Raw genomic sequence first — 19,983 nt, forward strand, 5'->3', positions numbered from 1 at the left:
TTTAATCATAATTGAAATGCCAGTTTTGTAATGAAAGTCTAAGTGGTTTTATCTTTATAAATAGAAATGTACTGATTTATAGCGCATACATTTTTTGGACAAAATTAAAGTGAAATTTTTAAATTAATTTAAATATGCAATTTTATTTTAAAAATGTGTTTCTTTCAGGAGTAAATATCAAATTGATACATGCTTCACATAGCTTTAAGTAATGAAAGATTTGAGGGAGGGAAAAATTACAGTTCAGTCCAAAACACAATATTCTCATAAGTTAATGACGTTAAACTTGGCAAACGTGAACCTTTGTTGGGAAAAAAGAGGCAGTAAAAGTAAGAACTTCATATGTTTCAAGATAAGTAAACCTGAACAAAATACCTTCGGAATTTGCAGAAAAATAAAAAATAAATTGAAGAAAATCTAAAACAAGGACTTGAGTATAAGGAATGTGTTTTCCAAATCTGAGATTATTTGTGAGTGGCAAACCAAATACTTAATTTTATAATCTGTAAATTGATCCAAAAAGGCATAAAGAAGATTCGAAATCCTCCGAATCAGAACAATTTGTTTGCAAAGTTTTGCTTTACGGTGCCACATAGGTGGGAATGCTGCAGGGGGTAACAAGGAGTCCGGAACCCCCCGAATCTAAACAGCCGAGAGATTTTTACCTCAGTTTCTCCCTTTGGGCGAAATCATCCTGCACAATAAAACGGCATTCATTAAAATCTCCTTCTTTAATAGAGAGTGTAACGTGTTGAAATGCAGAAGACTTGCATTCCCCCCATCGGTGCACGTCAGTGGTTTGGTCCCCTGCATGCAGCCCCCAAACCCCCCACACACTCTGGGTCTGGGAAGGAGCCTCTTTTGTGTGGAGCAGCCTTTGGAAGTGTGTTAGTGGCGCCCAGCCTCCTGTGAGTGAGTATCCTCTTTCACTGCTTCACCGGAAAACAAATGATGCAGCAGAATTTACTGAGACTTTATCTAAAACTTGTGCAATTTGGTCGAATTTCATTCTCTCCGTTTAATTAGATGTTGAAAACCCGTAAGGTTGACATGGAGAGAAACTACCTGCTTCAAAACCTGGACAAACTGTTCACACTGTCTTCTTTAGCTCAAATGGTACATGTGTGTGTTTTATGCAGCTTATTTTAACGAATTAAAGGTGCAGCTTCAAATGCAAAAAAAATCATTCTGATTTGCTGACCGCAACATGAGGTTGTTGGAGTTTTAGATGAGTTTTAATTTTGGCTATAAAGTTTAAACTAAGTATGTCTTTTTCCCCTAAACTGCTTTCAATTATTTTGGAAACAAATTAGAACTTATTCCATTGCAATTAAATAGATTCAATTACAACTGAACGTATTTAAAAGAGAATGATTTTCCAGGAACCGAACTCTGGAAATAAAATAAGTGATTTGCTATTTTTAAATAATTAACTTTTATTTATAGCCATTTCACAAAGCAGAAGCATAAAAAAAATAACTAATAAGAGAACTGTATGTGAATGAAATGTATGTGAATGAAATGCATATATTTTTTAACTTTTCATTAAGAAATGGGGTCAAATTTTATTAGGAGCACTGAAGATATTTCTGACAAAGAAAACCGAAGCAGGAGGAAATGGCTGAATATTTCTGTGTATCAGGAAAATGTCTTTTATAAATAAATCATTTGATTGGTAATAAAGCTTTCCTCTATCGGCGGCATGCTGAAAAATGCATTTGTCAGCAGAACAAGAACTGAAGGACTTGTTCTTCTAGCAAATGCAGAACAAGACAAATCATAAAGAGGCGCTGCACACTGCTAAAACATGACATAAGAATGTTTCCAATAGATAAAATACCTGGATATTTTTGTAGCGTATAAAGCCCAATCAGGCATAAAAACAAGTGTTTTTTCCCCTTGTGATCTTTATGGAACATTTCTTTGACATATGCAGAAAAGCAGATGATGGGAGCAGTATGTTGGTGCAGAGCTTATTTAATTTGAAGACACAAAACAATCTGACTGTATAAATTCATCCAAGTGCGTCTGCTGCATTTTAAAGCTTCTCTGTTTAAAGTTTAAAGCAACGTTCTGCTGCAGGTGAGCCATGCCTTCTGCGTCTGGAAGCAAATGCTTGAAAGATGCTCAAACTCCGTGTGCAGACGAAGGAAACCTGCCGTACGCAGAGAAGAAGTGTCCCGTGGACGGAGTTGTGGAAATCTTCCCCGCTGCGCAGAAGTCGTCTGCGTTCAGAGGAGACGGCCGCATCGACGAGGAGGACAAATGCCACCAAACGTGTGAAGAAAATGGGGCGAAAGAGGAAAAGGCAGAAGAGACGGCTGCTCAGATGAAGTGGATTCGTCCTGATTTACCCAGCAGATGCAGCTGGAGGCCGGGCGCGCCGATGTCAGAGTCCCCTCACAGCCAGCCACCACGGTAAGAGTCACACCAAAACCAAAACAACCTGTTAAAGAGAAGACCATTCACTTTTTTTTTTGTCTTTTTTGAAGGTGTCGGGAATAAAACACAAAGGTGTGACAATAAAGCCACATTCTTGTCTTGTTTTGTCTGGTGTACTGTGCAGAAGTCCTTATTTGATCCATGATATAAGTTCATATTTTCACAAAGAAGAAGACAATGATATAAAACATTACTGATAAATTTGAAAGCTGTTGTTTTAGGTGAGGCTCTTACACTCTTGCAACTCCTGTTTGTGATGAAAACTGTTTGTCGACATTGTTAATAGAGTCACTTGTCTTCTGTTCGCTGCAGCATCAAGCCGCCAAGAATCCTCCCCAACATCCTCGGACACATTGGACACACACCCCTGGTCCGCCTGAACAAAATCCCAAAGGAGTTTGGGTTAAAGTGTGAAATGTGTGAGTGCAACATGACACAACCGCACAGGAGTCAGATCAGCTTCTGGAACAGGTTTTAGAGACACATTGGACACACACATCCTGCTAAAGATTGGCAGGATGGCAGAGAGAAACTTAAACCAGCAAAAAAAGAACGACTAATCCAGTAAAGTCAAAATACTTTAGATTCTATTAAAGTTTATCATGATAACTGAGGGGGAAATGATCCATTTCACAGCAAAAGACAACCCAAGTTTCTTCACCAACCTTTTGAAAATCACCACTGAGTTTTACCTGCGCACCTTTCAGAGAGTCAGTCCGCGTTAAAACAATCCATGAAGGCGGAATAGGTCATCCTGTTAGCTTCCTGCTTACCTCTTACACATCCAGTATCACACACCTCATGGCCTTAAAACTGGGTGCTGGTACTGGTGGGGTTTTGTTTAAGGAGGCAGTCGGGTCCATCGGAGAGAAAGGTGAAAATGAAAGGCTCTTTGTTTCTTGAGCCAACGGAGAAAAACACCCACAAGCAAAAACGCAACGTGAAACCTGAAAACATTCAGGATGCCTGGTAGAGAATCTCCTCTGCTGCCTCACGATTTGCTGAAAAGGGGAAGATTTTATATCACCTTGCAAATGTTTTCACCCCTCCTTGAACTTTACAAACAATAATCTTCACTGAGGATTTTATGTGATAAACCAACCAACACACAATACCTTAAAAGTGTGAAAAGGAAAATAAACGATGCGAGTTTTTCCCAGTTTTTAGTGAATAAAAACCTAAAAGGTTTGGTGTGCATTCCAACCCACCCTCTTTATAACAACTATATAAGGACTGAGGTTTGATAAGTGATCAAACAGCATGTTGAGGCCTGTGGTAAGTCTGGAGCAGCTGCAGAAATCCACGGCTCAGGTGGGATCACTAAGACATGTTTAGCTCAGAAACACGTGGACGCAGGTGCTCTGTACCAAACCTTCTGGCCTCAGAGATGAGAATGACACGTCCCAAAAGACTTAAAGCTGTAGTTGCAATGAGAAGTGGATCTGCAAAGAATTAAATGCGGATGGATGGCACAATTAAAAAAAAAAAAAAAAAAGTAAACCATGTAGCTTTTTCTTCCATTTCAAATCTATATGCTGTCTTAATCCCATCTGTTTGAGACATGTGGAGCAAGAAACAGGTAAAAGAGCTTCATATTAAGAATATTTGTTTGCTGCCTTTGAGACCAATTAAAATAAATGTCCTTGCCTTACAAACAGCTGCTCGTATTTTTAATTAAGTTCACGAAACAACACAAGACGGGTGAGAAAGAACTGTTAGACATGAAGCTGTATATTTCTGTATGAAGATTGAATCAAAGCTTATCTCATCTGTCGCATACTAGTCGTAATGACATTGTTGGGTCATCGTTATATTAGAGGCCCCAGCTGCTCGGGCGACATTCAACAGCTCTCGAGATTCAAGTAGATTCTCGCAGTGCTGGAGTTTGTCTGCATGCTAACACAAGTTGTAGTTTTCGGACTCACACTAGAGTCCCTCTGCAGCTTGAATGCGGTCACGTGAGCTGAGAGCCCCAGCAATATGTAACCCAGAATAAAAACCCTCCTCCAAAAGAAAATGAGCAGAACAATATAGGCATTATCTGCTTTCCGTCCCTTTACAATGCTCCGTTGACTGAACGGAAGGGCCGCAGACCAATTATAATTACATGCACATGCACTGGATGCTTCACTGCATCTGACCCCGAATTTGTGCTTTTCAGGAAGATTGCAGTTGGCTGGTGCGTGCAGCAGCTTGAGGGAGCGTGATATTTACCAAACGGAGATGTCCTGCCGGGTTATCTGTCGGCCTTTGTTGATGCCACAACCAAACCTCAAGTGAAAAATTTAGATTTGAAGATTAAGCTGTTCTTTAATTAGCTCTCTCTGCGCTGATGCGTGGAGCCTTGGGGAGGAAACTAAAAGAGACATAGTTAAATGCTGAGCTAAAACAAAAGAAAATGTGCAGCTCTGGAAAAAATTAAGAGACCACTTGAAATGATCAGTTTCTCTGATTTTACATTTTATAGGTATATGTTTGAGTAAAATGAAGATTGTTTTTTTATTCTGTGAACTACTGGCTCTCAGACCTCAAATAATGTTAAGAAAACAAGTTAATATTCATAGATACAACAACACTAATGTTTTAACTTAGGAAGAGTTCAGAAATCAATATTTGGTGGAATAAAAAGTAAATATCTTAGCAACTTTTCCAAGTGGGATTTATTTGGGTCAATAAGGCAAGACAGTTTATTTACATAGCAACTTATTACAGAGTTATTTAAATTTCATTACAGAAAAAAGACAGGTAATGGAAGTAATATGCATTAAAAACACAAAATGCATAAAAACCCAAAATACACATTAAAGAACAGCATCACAAATTTTAACTTTTAATCTGTTTCTCATTAAAAGGTTAATCAAAATCCATGGATTTATTTTACCCCTTCTCTTAACTGTTCACACAGCTTTATTTCAATGCCTCCTAAAAAATAAAAACTGTTTTATTTTCACCTTTAAAAACAACATTTTTAGTTGAACTCTTGTAACAACCAACGATGAAACGCTACGAATTTCTGGTATGTCTTAGAAATAAGGAAATCACAGCGTTGACGCATCAGCTTCACATTCCTACTTGTTTAATATTTTGTTTTTTTTTAAAAAAGTGAAAATGACACAAAATGTTTCTCATTATTATTTCATTTTTATGTCTCCTGGTTTAGTTGCCAAGTGTGAGTATTTCAACGCAGGAGGCAGCATTAAAGACAGAATCACAATGCGGATGGTGGAAGACGCCGAGGAAGCCGGGATCCTCAGACCAGGGGACACAATCATTGAGCCCACCTCCGGTAACACAGGTACTTCAACAAGTCTTTCACCTACCTGGGATTGTATTACTTAATGTGTGCCGGCCACTGCAAAGCACCAGTTTCGTCTACTTCTAGGAATCGGACTTGCTCTCATAGCGGCTGTGAAAGGCTACCGCTGCATCATCGTGATGCCTGAGAAGATGAGTATGGAGAAAGTAAAGTGCTGCTTCCTGCATTAAGTTATATTTTTTTATCAGACTGTCGCTCAGCGCATGCAGCTGATCTTCCCCTGTGTTGTAGGTAGATGTGCTGAAGGCTCTCGGGGCAGAAATTGTTCGCACTCCTTCATCTGCAGCTTTTGACTCGCCGGAGTCTCACATTCGCACAGCTTGGAGACTAAAGAGCGAGATTCCCAACTCGCACGTCCTGGACCAGTATCGTAATGCCAGTAACCCCCTGGCTCACTACGACACAACAGCTGAGGAGATACTGGAGCAGTGTGAAGGTTTTTTTTTTCCTTTTAGTATGAAATATGTTTATAGTGAACTGTGGACATAACAGTGTACCGAAAGGTCTGCAGATTTCCAGTTCTGTAAACTACATGGAGCGGTTTCATTTACTCTTCTATCATTATGGAACATTTAATGACTTTATTTGTCCAGTCAATTTCAGAATAAATGCAGCAGACACACAACTGAAATGATCTTTTTAGGTCTAACAAAGTTACATGTTCAGGGTTCAAATACTTTTGTTGATATATATATATATATATATATATATATATATATATATATATATATATATATATATATATATATAAAATAAATAAAAGGGTATGTTTCTACCAGCTTTCACTTTTTCTAACTAAGATTTTAGCCTGTTCTTATTAGCAGAATCTAAAAGAGTATCTAACAGACTAAACATGTTTGTGTCTTTAAATTGCTAGTAGGCCTGTTTAGAAACTATGTCCATAAATTTTATGATCAATTTCATTAAATTTGAATCCGTTCTTCTCCACTTAAACTCATAAATGACATTTTGATAAATTAAGAAAATATGACTAGTTTGTTGTTGCTTAAGCCAACTAGTTTTAATATGTTTAAAAACGTAATGCATTTCTTGAACTTGAGTTTTTTCTTCTACTGAAATTCATTTGTTGAATTCACTGTTATAGATAATGAATCAAACTAGAAAAACGTGCATTTCCTGTGAAAATGCGGCGTGAATGCTGAATAAGTGAAAATTGAAGAAGCATTTGAGGTCAACTGCAAGACTTTCAGAAAGAAACAGGCAGAAGCAGCTGAATAAAGAAAAAGCCTCCAAAACACAAATAAAAACTGTAGAGGAGTGAAAACTTACAGTCAATGCAGAAATCCCACCAGCAATTTATACGCTAAAATGACCTAAAAAACTGAAGCTAGCTTTAGCGTAGTCAAAATGGTAGACAATATGCTAGCCTACCATGTTGACCTACAGTAGCATCCTCCATGCAGTGTGTGAAAAGAACAGAAGAAAAGAAGGACTAGCTTTTAAACAAGCTAACACCAAATATAAATCACAGATTAACAAAAATTCTAAACCCTGCAGATTTTTTAACATTAATTTTTTTTTTTTAAATGATAATTAATTACTTAGGGAGAAATGTGATTTTCCTTTCAGGTAAACTGGACATGGTTGTAGCTGGAGCAGGGACCGGTGGTACGCTCACAGGCGTAGCTCGAAAGCTGAAGGAGAAATGCCCCAATGTCAAGGCAAGATCTACATTAAACCCACTCAATAATGATTTACCAAGGAACGCTGCTTTGATTTTACGTTAGTTAACAACAAAAATAAAGCATTTTCCCCAGGAAACACACCTTTTACATGTCTGTAAGTGCTTCCTTTGTAATTTGTTTGCAGATCATCGGTGTTGATCCTGAGGGCTCTATGCTGGTTCACTCAGAAGAGCATCAAAGTGGTCATTTCGAGGTTGAGGGCATTGGATATGACTTCATCCCCACGGTGTTGGACAGATCTGTGAGTGTTGGTGTGAATTTGGAAATGTAATTAGTTTTCAGCTACTTCATTTTTCTCTTCACCAACCCTCCAGCTTGTCCACCAGTGGTACAAAGCGAGCGATAGGGAAACATTTAACATGGCACGCAAACTAATAAGAGAGGAAGGCCTCCTCTGTGGTGAGTTTGGACCTCTGCTCAGCTCAGCATGTTAGTTTTTTAAAAGACTTTTAGTGTTGCTTTGCATTAAATTTGTTGACGATCCAGGTGGGAGTTCTGGCTCAGCGATGGCGGCAGCAGTGAAAATGGCTCAGCAGCTGGAGGAGGGACAGCGCTGCGTGGTCATCCTGCCAGACTCGGTCCGCAACTACATGTAAGAGAATAAAGAACGTTATAATAACCAATACTCAGAAATAAGACTTCCATTATCACCTCCCGCCGTCTGTTTGACCAGAGATAAAGTGAATATTAATTCACATCTGTATTTTTAAGGTTCTAATCGTTTATTTTTAGAGTGGTTTTGTGCCAAGAATATATCTAAACATTTTAAATTTGATTCTGGCTTTGAAGCTCTTTCAATCTTCAAACTCTCAGTATTTGACACGGATGAGAAACAGTAATGAGCCAGGAAGCCTTTATTAGTTGCAATCTTTGCCACCAGATGTCACTAAAGGTTTTGTTTCCATTCAGAGCTAAGAATAAATGCTCAACATTTTGGTATTTCCCATCATTTTGTAAGGCTTTACAATGTAAGAGAACAGTTCAAAGTTTAAGTTTAAGTTAAGTTTAAGTTTGTTTAGTCCTTTTAACTTACAATACACACTTTAATATTTAATTGGTCCATCGAGGCTGTATTTATTGCAAAAATGTGTACTAATAATAATAAGAAAATAAATTTTGCATGTTAAGGTGGTAATTTACTATTTACCGTAAGGCACAAATTAGTAAAGTAGAATAAAAAAAGACGATGAGACGTTTTGTGGGATAAACTGGATCATGATGATGAATGTGGTTCAATCTACTGTCTGGTAAATACTAAACTTTTAGTTTATTACAATGAGAGAGAAAAACAAATACCTGCAGGATTCAATCTCCAGGTCGAAGTTCCTGTGCGATCAGTGGATGTGTGAGAAAGGTTTCCTGGAGAGTCCGAATGAGATCAAACCCTGGTAAGAGTGAGAAAACTAAATCTCTCCCGTTTGGGTACGACGTGACAGCTGGATGTTTTAACATGTTTCCGCTGAAGGTGGTGGAACATGACAGTCCACAGTTTACACCTCTCCACTCCGCTCACCTTCGCTCCTTTCCTGTGCTGCCAAAAAGTCATCAAGGTCCTGAAAGAGAAGGCTTTCGACCAGGCGCCAGTCGTCAGTGAATCTGGGTAATTCTCTTCAGAGTTTATTTGACTGGAATCATTTTATCAGATTGTATTAAATCTTAGTGTGTTTCATCTTTTAATAGCACACAGTTGTGTCTTTTATGAAACCGTCTACAACTTGATTCTTCTTTTCAAGGAAAGAAAAGAAGAGAGTATTTCATTTGGATATTTCTTGATTCGTGTGGTTCTGCAGTGAGATCCTGGGCATGGTCACTCTGGGAACCATTCTTTCCAGTGTGCAGGATGGAAAAGTCAAACTATCAGATCCAGTCAGCATGGTGCTCTTCCAGGACTTCAGACAGGTCAGTCTGGTGGTGGAGACACTAAATCCTCTGCAACACGGATGGCTGCCGTGTTTATTGCAACATGTTTGCTTTTAGGTGCGCCTGACGGACAACCTGGGGAAGTTATCCTGCATCCTCAAAACCCAAAACTTTGCCCTGGTGGTGGATGATCAGATCCAGAGTAAGAATATTTTTAGTTGTTTTGAAACAAACAAGCATGTTTAGTTAATTCACTGCTTTGTGTCCACTTACTGGTACGACTGCTGTATGTTTTCTACATAAATTCTGCAAATACTAAGCCTTTGCAACTTTGTGAAAATAAATTTGTCCAAAATGTGCTTTTTGGGTGTTTAAAATCATCATTGCCTATAAGTGGAAATGTTTTGGAATAGATGCATATTTTTGATTATTTGATAATCTGTTATCATTTTAATCTGTTTAAAATAGATTTTAAAGTAAAATATAATTTGCTTAAGGTCAGTAAAAGCATTAGGTTGAAAGTAACACTGTAATTTGACCCACATGTTTCCATTTGACTGAAGTGAAACAGAATCCAAGTTTGACTTTCAAACGTTTTTTTTCTCTAAAAGATAAAAACTGTTTTGTTTTTTTAATTAATTCTCCTTTTGTGTTGTTTTCTGTAAAATCTTTTGATTGTTGCTTGCCTTTTTTCCTGTCAGAAACAAAGTCCTTGGTTGAATGAAAATAATTTGTACTTTTTAAATCTAAAACTGCCCGGTGTGTATAATCTTTGGTCTACCTGCAAATCACATTTTAATGTTTCGCAGAAAGAGATTTTATGACGGAATTTTACTTTCATAAAAAGAAAGTCGGACACCTTTTTACTCTGTTTCCAGTTTCACAAGGATTTCTTTGTGTTGAACCAGTATAACCAGTGGGACGTTTCTGTTTCTGTCCAGACGATGCGGCGGGTTCGGTTTGTCCGAGGCAGAACGGGTTTAGCGTTGCAACGGCGATCGACCTCCTGAACTTCATCGCCACACATGAGGGACAGAATCACCCATAATCCTCCTGTTCGCCGTCATGCAGTCAAACAGCGAGGTGTTTGGAGGTTTTCACCTCCTTAATTAGGTCGTTTAAAAAAAAAAAAAGCCAGCTTGATTAAAATAAAATATTGTGAGTAATTATGCTTCTTTTAGTCACTTTGTTTTGTTTTTCAATATTGCAGTAGATGTAAATACCTTAAAACCATTCAATGGTTAGAATATGATCGATAAGCAAACTTTCTACACTTCAGTTTTATGTTACATTTATAAAAAGTTTGTAGAAAAATTGCAGATTAATAATTCTAGTATGATTTGTTTTATATAGTTTAGGTATACACAGATTATTTAAAGTATTTACATGAGTTAAGGAGTTGATGTGATCTCTGTCAGGATCAGTTATGGGATTTGAATCTTGTCATATGTAAAACATTAATGATAAAATAGACACTTCAACTTTTTTCATTATTAATGAACAATGTTTCGTGTGTTTAAATAGATATTGTGCCCCTCCTTCCAATTTTGTTCCTGTATTTGCTTTTGCTCTATTTGCCATGTAAAATGTTCAAGTTTTTTTTTCTTGACAGATTCAATGTCGCCATCTGGTGGTAAAACTTTAGCCAAGAGAATTACGGAAGTGTTTGAGTGTGAAGTATTTTGTTGCACATTTAAGCTTTTTTCTGTGTGAATTTGTTATTTTTTAGTTTAATTAAATATAGTAAATAAATAAATAAATGAACACGAGTAAGGCTGTAATTTTCCAGACTGAGTTTGTTTCTCATTTGAATATCTTTGGAACATGACATGATGTGTTGCTTTTAGTTATTTTAACCTACAGGTAATGTTTGTTGGAGTCAAGCTTTGTCAAGTGAACAGCATACTGTGGGTTAAAGATTTGATAAAAAAAAAAACTGATCATACATTCACGAATCCCGAAGCAGGATGGAGTGTCTCATTAAACCACAAGAGGGCAGCATCGTGACGCCACAGAGAAACGGACAGCAGCACGGTCAAACCTGCGTGACGTTTTAAAAACATCTCTTTGTATGAACCGAGCCCTGAACTTCTGTCATTTCTGTGGTGAATTCAATCAGCAGATGTTTTCCATTTTCGTCAAATTACTGCTGAAAGCCTTTCTGTGATTTAATGTGACTGCGGGGAAGAAAAGTGGCTCAAAAGATTGAGTTTAAATAATCTCAATTCATCTTTCAAATGTGAAAAGCTTTGAAGAGACCCTCGGGAGGGGCCTCACTATAATCCATTTAAAATGCGTCATGCCCAAGTCTTATTAGTTGATTAGGAGATTTTATTTGGTGTAGTTGTTGACTTACTGTTTCACATTCAATCATCTCTTTGTTTTTCTATTTTTTTTTTAATTTTTTTTTTATTTTTTTTGTATGACTAAACCGCAAGATTCCTGAATCAACTTTGTTCCTGACAATCAAACATTAAAGAAGGCAGTTCTTCTTCATGGGTCTTTGAGCATAATAATTTTGTTTTTTTAAAGTACCTTTTGAGGGTGAGAAACTGCTTGCCTTGACCTTTTCTATCCATTTCCATCCAATGGTAGTTCAGAAGAAAGGTTTCTCTTTTCAAAGAAATTGCTAATTTCCTAACTTCCTGCAGCAGATAGCTGAGCTACAGTGCTAATACCGACCTGTTTGTGAACAGAAACAGCAAATAGAGGTCTGCTTTTAAGCAACCAGCAGAACCCACAGTAATGACTAAAGGAAAAAAAACACAGTAAATACATTGTTGTGAAGAAGAAGTGAAAGTCTGGCAACATGAAGTCGACAAAATAATCTTTAAATCTTTGCTTTTGTCCTCAAGGCCATAAGAAAAGCAAAGTCACTGGCATCCGTTGTTCTGTGAAATGTTACAAAACGGTTCCTAAAGCTTCGCTGCTCAGTGATAAACCTTCCTGGAAGTGGCCGGCCTCCCAAGATTTCTCCATAAATGCATCAGTGACAGAAAGCCTCACTAAGTCAGGGTTAGTGTTCACGATTTAACTGTTGCAGTCATATTCAGTAAATTAGAATATACCTGATGAGTCTCATTTGTACCTTTTGAAAACAACCTTTAAACAGATCTTAAACTTTTCCATTCTGTTTTTAAAAACAGTTTTATTTATTGGACTGATGTAACATTCTAATTTTAAATGTTGATTTTTGTGAACTGTAGTTGGAAAATCGTCATGATTAAGAGAACTAAAGTTGCGTGTATATGATGTGTTTCACTTGGTGATAGAGTTACTGAAGCAAATCGACTTTTCAATGCAATTCTAAGTTATCGAATGGGTCTGTAGAAACAGACCAGGCAAACAACGGTTAAAACCATTTACGACCAAAAGGATGGGGGAATTTTCCTGCTACAATCCAAGAGCACACATTTTCAGTCTAAAACCAGCATTTCATGTCTTTCTTCTCAAAACTTGAAATGCTTGTAGTCAAAACTTCTCCTCGTGCTCAGACTTTGTCTCTGCTTGCCTTTGAAATACCTTTTGGCACAGTCGCCTGGCAACCGAAAGTGTTGTACTGGGTGCATTTGCTTCCTTCTAGCAGGTGTGCCAGTGTGGCTACTATCGAATAGCAACCTGCGCCACCCACTGGATGTAGGGAGAAACAATGACGTCACCTTTCTGCTCCGTAGCACGTTAAAAATCCTCTAGCAGTGCTACTGATCACTGACAGCTAATGACCACTAACAGCTACTAACTGCCAACAGCTACTGACCGCTAACAGCTACTAACTGCCAACAGCTACTGACTGCTAACAGCTACTAACTGCTAACAGCTACTGATAGCTGACCGCTAACAGCTACTAACTGCCAACAGCTACTGACCGCTAACAGCTACTAACTGCCAACAGCTACTGACTGCTAACAGCTACTAACTGCTAACAGCTACTGATCGCTGACCGCTAACAGCTACTAACTGCTAACAGCTACTGACCGCTAACAGCTACTAACTGCTAACAGCTACTGATCACTGACCGCTAACAGCTACTAACTGCTAACAGCTACTGACCGCTAACAGCTACTAACTGCTAACAGCTACTGATCGCTGACCGCTAACAGCTACTGATCTTAGCAGGAGTTTGTTCATCCAACCAGGTCCCTATAAGTCATGTAAAAAGTTGCTTTTACATGACCTTCAACAGTCAGTTAAAGGAAATCCTCATTATAAAACTGCTTTTGTATTTATAAATGTTATTTTTGTCTGTTATTAAAATTTGGTTGATGATCTGAAACATTTAGGTGTTTGATTGCAATGGAACAAATACATCCTCAAAGCGCTGTAGCTCCCAAAAGTCCAATTCACCATTAATTGATGTGAACTGTAAAGATACTAAGTGCTGACCGAAGACACATTTGGGCTCCAACTAAACAAATAATGATTCTGTTTAAATTAGAAAAACAGCCAGTTGAAGGAAGACAAAATATTCACATAGTAGCAGAGGCTAAAAAAACAAACAAAAAAACAGCAAAAAAACTTCCAAATAGTAATTTTGAAAATAGAAATATTACAATCTTTGTCTTTAATTCCTTAGTGTTGATGAATCGCTGCTACCTGCATTTTCACAGCATCCTGTGTTAACCCAAAACCTGTGAAATTAGAGCATCATCCCTCCAGCCTCTGACAGCCTGTGAATCATTTCCAGTGATCTGCTTGTCATCACACATCATTTCCTGACGAGGAATCGTGTCAAATAACAGCTCCAGTGTCACAGAACGCTGACTTCACTTGGAGCCGACAGAAACTGCAACCATCAACTCCATTATTTACCAGAGCCTCTCCACTGCGGCCAAACTAGTCACAGTCCAAACGCGTCACACGGAGGAACTGTTGATGTCACGTCACGCTGTCCCCAGCTGTCCTTGGATGTCCTCTCCAGTCCTCTTTACCTCACAGGACATCTGGGTCTTGAACTGGGAGGATGCTGATCTCGTTTGGTCATCTCCAATGTTCATGACGATGAACAAAACCAAGAAAGCTGAGTTGTTGAGAAGATCTATATCACAGAGGCATCGCCTTGATGAGCTGTTAAACTACTTTACTCATCTTAAGAATATTGTGGTTGAGAGGAGATTCATGATTCTATCAACTAAAGTAAATTCCAGTTAATAAAGCAGCAAAACAGCCCCAGAGTATCATACCACCACCACCATGTTTGATTATTTTATTTTAGAAATGCTGTGTAAGTTTCAGCTTTCCAGATGTAAATGGTATGAACACCTTCTAAAAAGTATAACTTTTTGTCTTTTCAGTCCATGGAATATTTTTGCCAAATGTTTTGGGAATTATCCAAAACTTTTTGGGTCAGTTCAGGATTTAATCTCTCTGTTGTTTTGAAACTACAGCAGTTTAGGTCTTGTGATTCTTCTATGCGATTTTTGCCCATGAACCTTGACCTTAACTTGCTGTAGTTGTTTTGAGTTTTTGTTGTGACCTTCTGGTGATGCATTCTGGGATTTTCCACTCCTGGGAAGGTTTACCGTTGTTCCTCGTTTTCTTCATTTGTGGTCATCATGGTGGTTCTCTGGAGTCCCAAAGCCATAGAAATGTTAATATCTCTGCTTCTTATTTGTACTACCAGGCAGGTACTTTTTAAAATGTTTATATTTCATCTTTAAGTTCTGGTGTTAATATATATATATATATATATATATATATATATATATATATATATATATATATTTTGCCAAACCCCATTTGTATTTTCTCCGGATATCTGTGTATAACACCATTCAATTAATGCTGACAACATTTAAGTGTGACAGAACAACAAAAGCAGAAGAAATCTAAAATCTTACATTATAATCCAGTTTTAATACATCCCAGTCAGATACAGCTAATCATAAAACCTCAATTAATAAAAAACTGTATTAAATGGAAACATTTTATTGCATCTGGATGTTGATTTTGCAGAATTTCCTCATGTCGAGCAAACACGTGAGAGGAACAACTCCATTTTAATAAAAGGTCGCCTCCATCAGAACCCGAGACAAAATGATCAGCCCATTTCTCATGACTGACTGGAGGCTGAGAGGACAGGAAGAACCACAGATAAACAAATAAGCACTGAGTCAGGGGTACTTTCTATGGGATGAAATTCAGTAAGACAACACAAATGTAATGGGAGTAAAAAATGTGTCCAGTTCTCAGTCCAAGCCTGCAGCAACCAAAGCCAAGCTAATGGTCTGTATCAGAAATAAAAGCTTTGAAGCTTTAGAGTTGAAAGTAAAGATGAATTACAATGAAGGATGACTCAAAACTTTTTACAGAGTCGTAGTTTAGTGAGCCTAAAGAAAGGAAGACTTAACATTTCTGTGTAAAGTCTACATAAGCAGGCTGCATAAAATAGGAGCTGCATGCAGAAAACTCCCAGTTAGACTCTTAACTTTCTTCTGCTCCGTTATATTACAGACAGATCAGAAGGTTTTGTCTGCCTACTGAAATATGCTTTGATAATGGTTCATAATAATCCTTTTTATCCGTTTACTGAAATGATGTAATTTTCCTTTGATAGTAAAATAGCTCGAACATTCTCGTTGTTTCAGTCTCACTCCGTTCAGTCTGGAAGTCCAGCTTGGATCTCAGATCTGCCTAAAGAAGAAAATTAAACAAATTTGTCTGAATCGACAGGTCCTCTCAAACTCCCCACACTGCTGCTGTGAGAGCGGGAGAGTTTTGCCGGCAACCACAAGGTGTGGAAATTCAGAATGACGCACGCAAAGGTCATTTTATCCAAGCAGCTTTCGCCTGCAGAGGATAACAGCAGAATTAGAGGTTAATTATTCACCTCAGGCTCCAACATCGGAATACACTGATCAGCCATTGTGAACTTCAAGCGGTGAGCAGAACATTTCCAGGGAGCGTAGGTCACATCAGAAGCAAAGGCGGAGGTGGAGATGTTTTAATTAGTCGTAGCTAAAAAGCATACTTTACAAATCGTGTGTGAAACATTTTCTTTTTGTTGCTTATGGTGCTAGTGGCAAAGGTATTTCTACCTATTCTTCTTTACAGCCAGAATCGTCAATGTTTATCACACAAACTTCCAAATTAGGAAGGCTGATGAAAATCTGCATTTGTTTTTCACTCCCTTCACTCTGACAATTAAAACCTTCACACACGTTTGCATCCCAGTGATGGACGACGCGGCTACATTTAGATGAACTATAATTGAAGTGAATGCGTTTGTGGCTGCTGCTCTGGATTAAAGCACTTTTGAGTGGTTAATATGACTAGAAGCGTTTATTTAATTAATTTACTTTTCATCCAGTTAGTAACAGTTTCCACTCGTGTGTAATTTAATTCCCGGTGTAAATTGTTGAATGCCTCGGAGGTTTGCTCGGGACCAGAACCCAACAAACAGAAATCACTGACGCTCTTTTCCTGGAAGACCAAAGTTCCAGGGAGAAGACTGGGAATAAAACAATATTCCAAGCTTGGAGCGTCTCACAGTGTTTAAACCGTCATCGGGAAATGGAAAGATTACTGCACAGCTCCAAATATAACAACATATAGCAGCAGATCTACCAACATATTACCCAGAGAAACGGCCCAAAGGCCCAGAGTAGCTATGGAGGTGCTACTGAAGTCCACAGCTCCGGTTGTTGCCAAATGTTATATCATTTTAATTTCTTTTTACAAAATTGCACCATTCTGTGTTGGTCTGTGACATAAATTGCCAACAATACATAGACGGTTGTGTTGTTACATGACAAAATGTGAAAAGGTTTAAAGACTGCAGATACTTTTGCAGTAAATTGTAAGAACATAGTTACTCGTAGGACGAAGTCTCATTGCGCCACAAAAGGAAAAGTCCACATCTCATTCAGTTTCTGAACAATTATCATCAAGAAAAGCAGAGTTTGTCGCCTTTAAAACTGAGCATGCTCTAAACACGTTTTAATTAGGTTTCATGCTTCACTTTTGATTTGGTCGTAGTTAGTCCTCCTTGTACAAACTCCTAACTTCATGTGCCAAAAGCTGCTTGCTTTTGTTGTGGTCTGAGGCTTGTTGTGCGAACGGGTCCGAAGCTCCAGCTTGGAGTTCGTTTCTCTGGGTTTCTCTTTATCCTTGCTCTCGTTTTATGTTCTGTCATTTCCCATTTTGTTTTGGCAGCACAATCCCTTATTTACGGTCCTGCTGTTTGCGTTTGTCACCACCAGCATCTGGTTCAACAGCCACCCAGTTGATTTCCCTTCGTCATGAACTCTCTCAGCTCCTCGCTGCCTTTGTTGCTGCTTGTAGTTTTCGTCAGTAGATGAACTGGTTCGTTCTTCAGCTAACTGGCTGCTTCATTATGCTTTAAGCCTCTGTTGTTGCATCCATTTACTTTATGTCAATTTTTTAAAAGATTTATCCTCCATTACTTAAGATGCATATCTGGGTTTGGTACCAAGAATGACAGAGAAATCATCTGGTGGAGACAGACCAGTCCACCAGTACGAGGACAAGAGACTTTTATATCTCTTTCATTTTATAGATTTCAATCTACACAGACAGGAATAATGTTCTTATGTGTGCGTATATTTACCACCATGTTGCAGAAACCTTAGAAAGGTATTTTTGCAGTGCAGAGAGAAGAGTCGTCTTTGTTTCTCCTTCCTGTTTAACTTGAGTCGTCTCGGTAGCTGTGCTGCTAAAGGCTTTGGCTTCCGGAGGACAAGCTGACCACTTTTCCTCACTTTCTTCTTCTACCACTCTCCAATTTGCATTACTTAATCCAATTGAAATTTTAACTTTATATATTCTGTTGGTTGTTTTTCTCTCCACTAAACATTCTGCCTGTCTTACTGATAACTTTTTACTTTCAAAGACACTCCTACATCAGTTCTTTGTTCTTTTTTTGGATATTCTGCTCCGTCTTCTCAACCCCTCAGTTGATTTTGAAGTTTTTCCTGTCAACTGCTGCTACATGCATGATCAGTACAAATGATTGCTGTGTTTGAAATGTGTCTCAAGACGGCATTTGTTGTCAGTTGGTGCTACTTAAATAAACTGAATTCAACTGAACCTTCTTATGTTGTAGCAATTTAAAAGTGCTAACCCGCCTCTTCTTAGCAGATTTATTATTTCCTGAGAAACGTCACATTCAGTTTTTCCATCATTCTGACATGTCAGCATTTTCCATACTAGTACTCTGACTTCCCGTTTCCCTGTCGGCCAACCTCTACCCTTATTCAGACTGACCTCTGCACCGTTTCATATAATAATCAAACCACTTCACAGTTTGGCTTCGTGCAGCAGTGAATGTAAACCTGTCTGGAGAAATCTCATACTGCAAACATGCACTCACAAATGAGATTTGGTAATGTCACACACATTTGTTTTAGTTCCTAATAAATAAATAAATCAGTGAGAATTTAGGCAAGACTTGTTTCTCCTGTGCTGAGATTTAGAGAGCAACCGCAGCACTCTGTTTTGGGCCTCATATTTACAAAAACGTCTAAGTTTTTGTGAGATTTGCAAAGGATTTCTGTGATTAGAAAATGATTTTCTAATTTATTTTAACCTCCAATCCCTGCTGTAATCACTGAAACATGAAGTCAAAACTTTAACAAAAATAAAATCTGCTGTTCTTAACTCAAAGATAAAATTATTTTATGCTTTTCACCCAAGTTGAACAGAGTAATTGCAATTTTATGTTTATGTCATTGAATGCACCATCAGTCTCAGCTGTCTTAGACAATGTAAAGTAAGAAATGAAAAAAGGATAAAAAAAATTAAACAAAAATTCACCAATAAGGCATAACATTATGACCCCATGATGTGTGCAGAAAAGCTCCAACGTGATGGGTCGACTGCAGCAGAACCTTGAAGGCATGATGGTGTCTGGCACTGAGAAAGTACCAGCAGGTTTTTTTTATGGAACTCCAAAGAACCGGAGTTAGCGGTTCAAGACATGCATCGACACAAAATTATCATAAAAGGAGAGACTGACATAAACACACTCAGGAACAAAGACCTTAACTTTCTGATAAAAAAAGGAAGAGTTTAGCCAAAATGACGTGTTAAATTTAAGAGGGAAAATGGTGAAACTGTGAAGCCTGAGAAGTACTAGCTTGGCAGCTTGACATTACTGTGGATATTCTGGTGCACTTCACAAAATAGATGGAATCAAGAGGAAAGAACAATATCGTCATGATTTGGTGAGTAGTGCAGAAGACCGAAAGTGCAACGGGATGAGGCAGCCATAGATGAAAATACTTTAATAATCCTAAAATGCTGTTCACAGGGACAGAGCAGGAGTAAACAAAGATGATACAAGAATCCAACTGGGAAACGATGACACAGGTGACACACAGGGGCAACTAAGGAAATGACAAACAGCTGGAACCAATTGCCAAAAAAAGGGCGACACAATCAAAATAATAAAAATTTACACAAAGGAACTCAAAACAACCCAGAACCAGGACAAATATGCGGAAATATTGAAGTATCGCTAAACCTCAGCCAGAAAAATAAAGCTTTGGTACAAAAGGGTTTTCCTAATGAACTATGACCGTAAAAACTTAGCCAAATGAATTACAAATGTGTCCGTAACAATAAAGTTAACGTTTTGGGGCGACAATTACAAAATGCTGATTCCAGAAAGAGTGTAAGTGTGTATGAACAATGCGGTCAACA

The 19,983-nt window shown here is 38.1% G+C and overlaps 1 protein-coding gene across 1 annotated transcript; it reads left to right on the forward strand.

The window, feature by feature from the left end:
- Positions 1 to 840: 840 nt before the first annotated feature.
- cbsb (cystathionine beta-synthase b) lies at positions 841 to 12,277 on the forward strand. The gene is made up of 15 exons (XM_088016059.1): positions 841 to 908; positions 2,083 to 2,418; positions 2,755 to 2,861; positions 5,603 to 5,737; positions 5,825 to 5,904; positions 5,990 to 6,194; positions 7,349 to 7,440; positions 7,589 to 7,705; positions 7,779 to 7,863; positions 7,951 to 8,056; positions 8,781 to 8,852; positions 8,930 to 9,064; positions 9,255 to 9,363; positions 9,442 to 9,526; positions 10,266 to 12,277. Exons 2-15 carry the CDS (start codon positions 2,090 to 2,092, stop codon positions 10,370 to 10,372), a joined length of 1,764 nt encoding a protein of 587 aa, XP_087872185.1. The 5' UTR covers positions 841 to 908; positions 2,083 to 2,089; the 3' UTR covers positions 10,373 to 12,277.
- Positions 12,278 to 19,983: the final 7,706 nt, after the last annotated feature.

Source organism: Poecilia mexicana, unplaced genomic scaffold, assembly GCF_051168715.1.
Source record: "Poecilia mexicana isolate PSO_F unplaced genomic scaffold, ASM5116871v1 scaffold_2, whole genome shotgun sequence".
In the NCBI taxonomy this organism is placed as follows: Eukaryota; Metazoa; Chordata; class Actinopteri; order Cyprinodontiformes; family Poeciliidae; genus Poecilia; species Poecilia mexicana.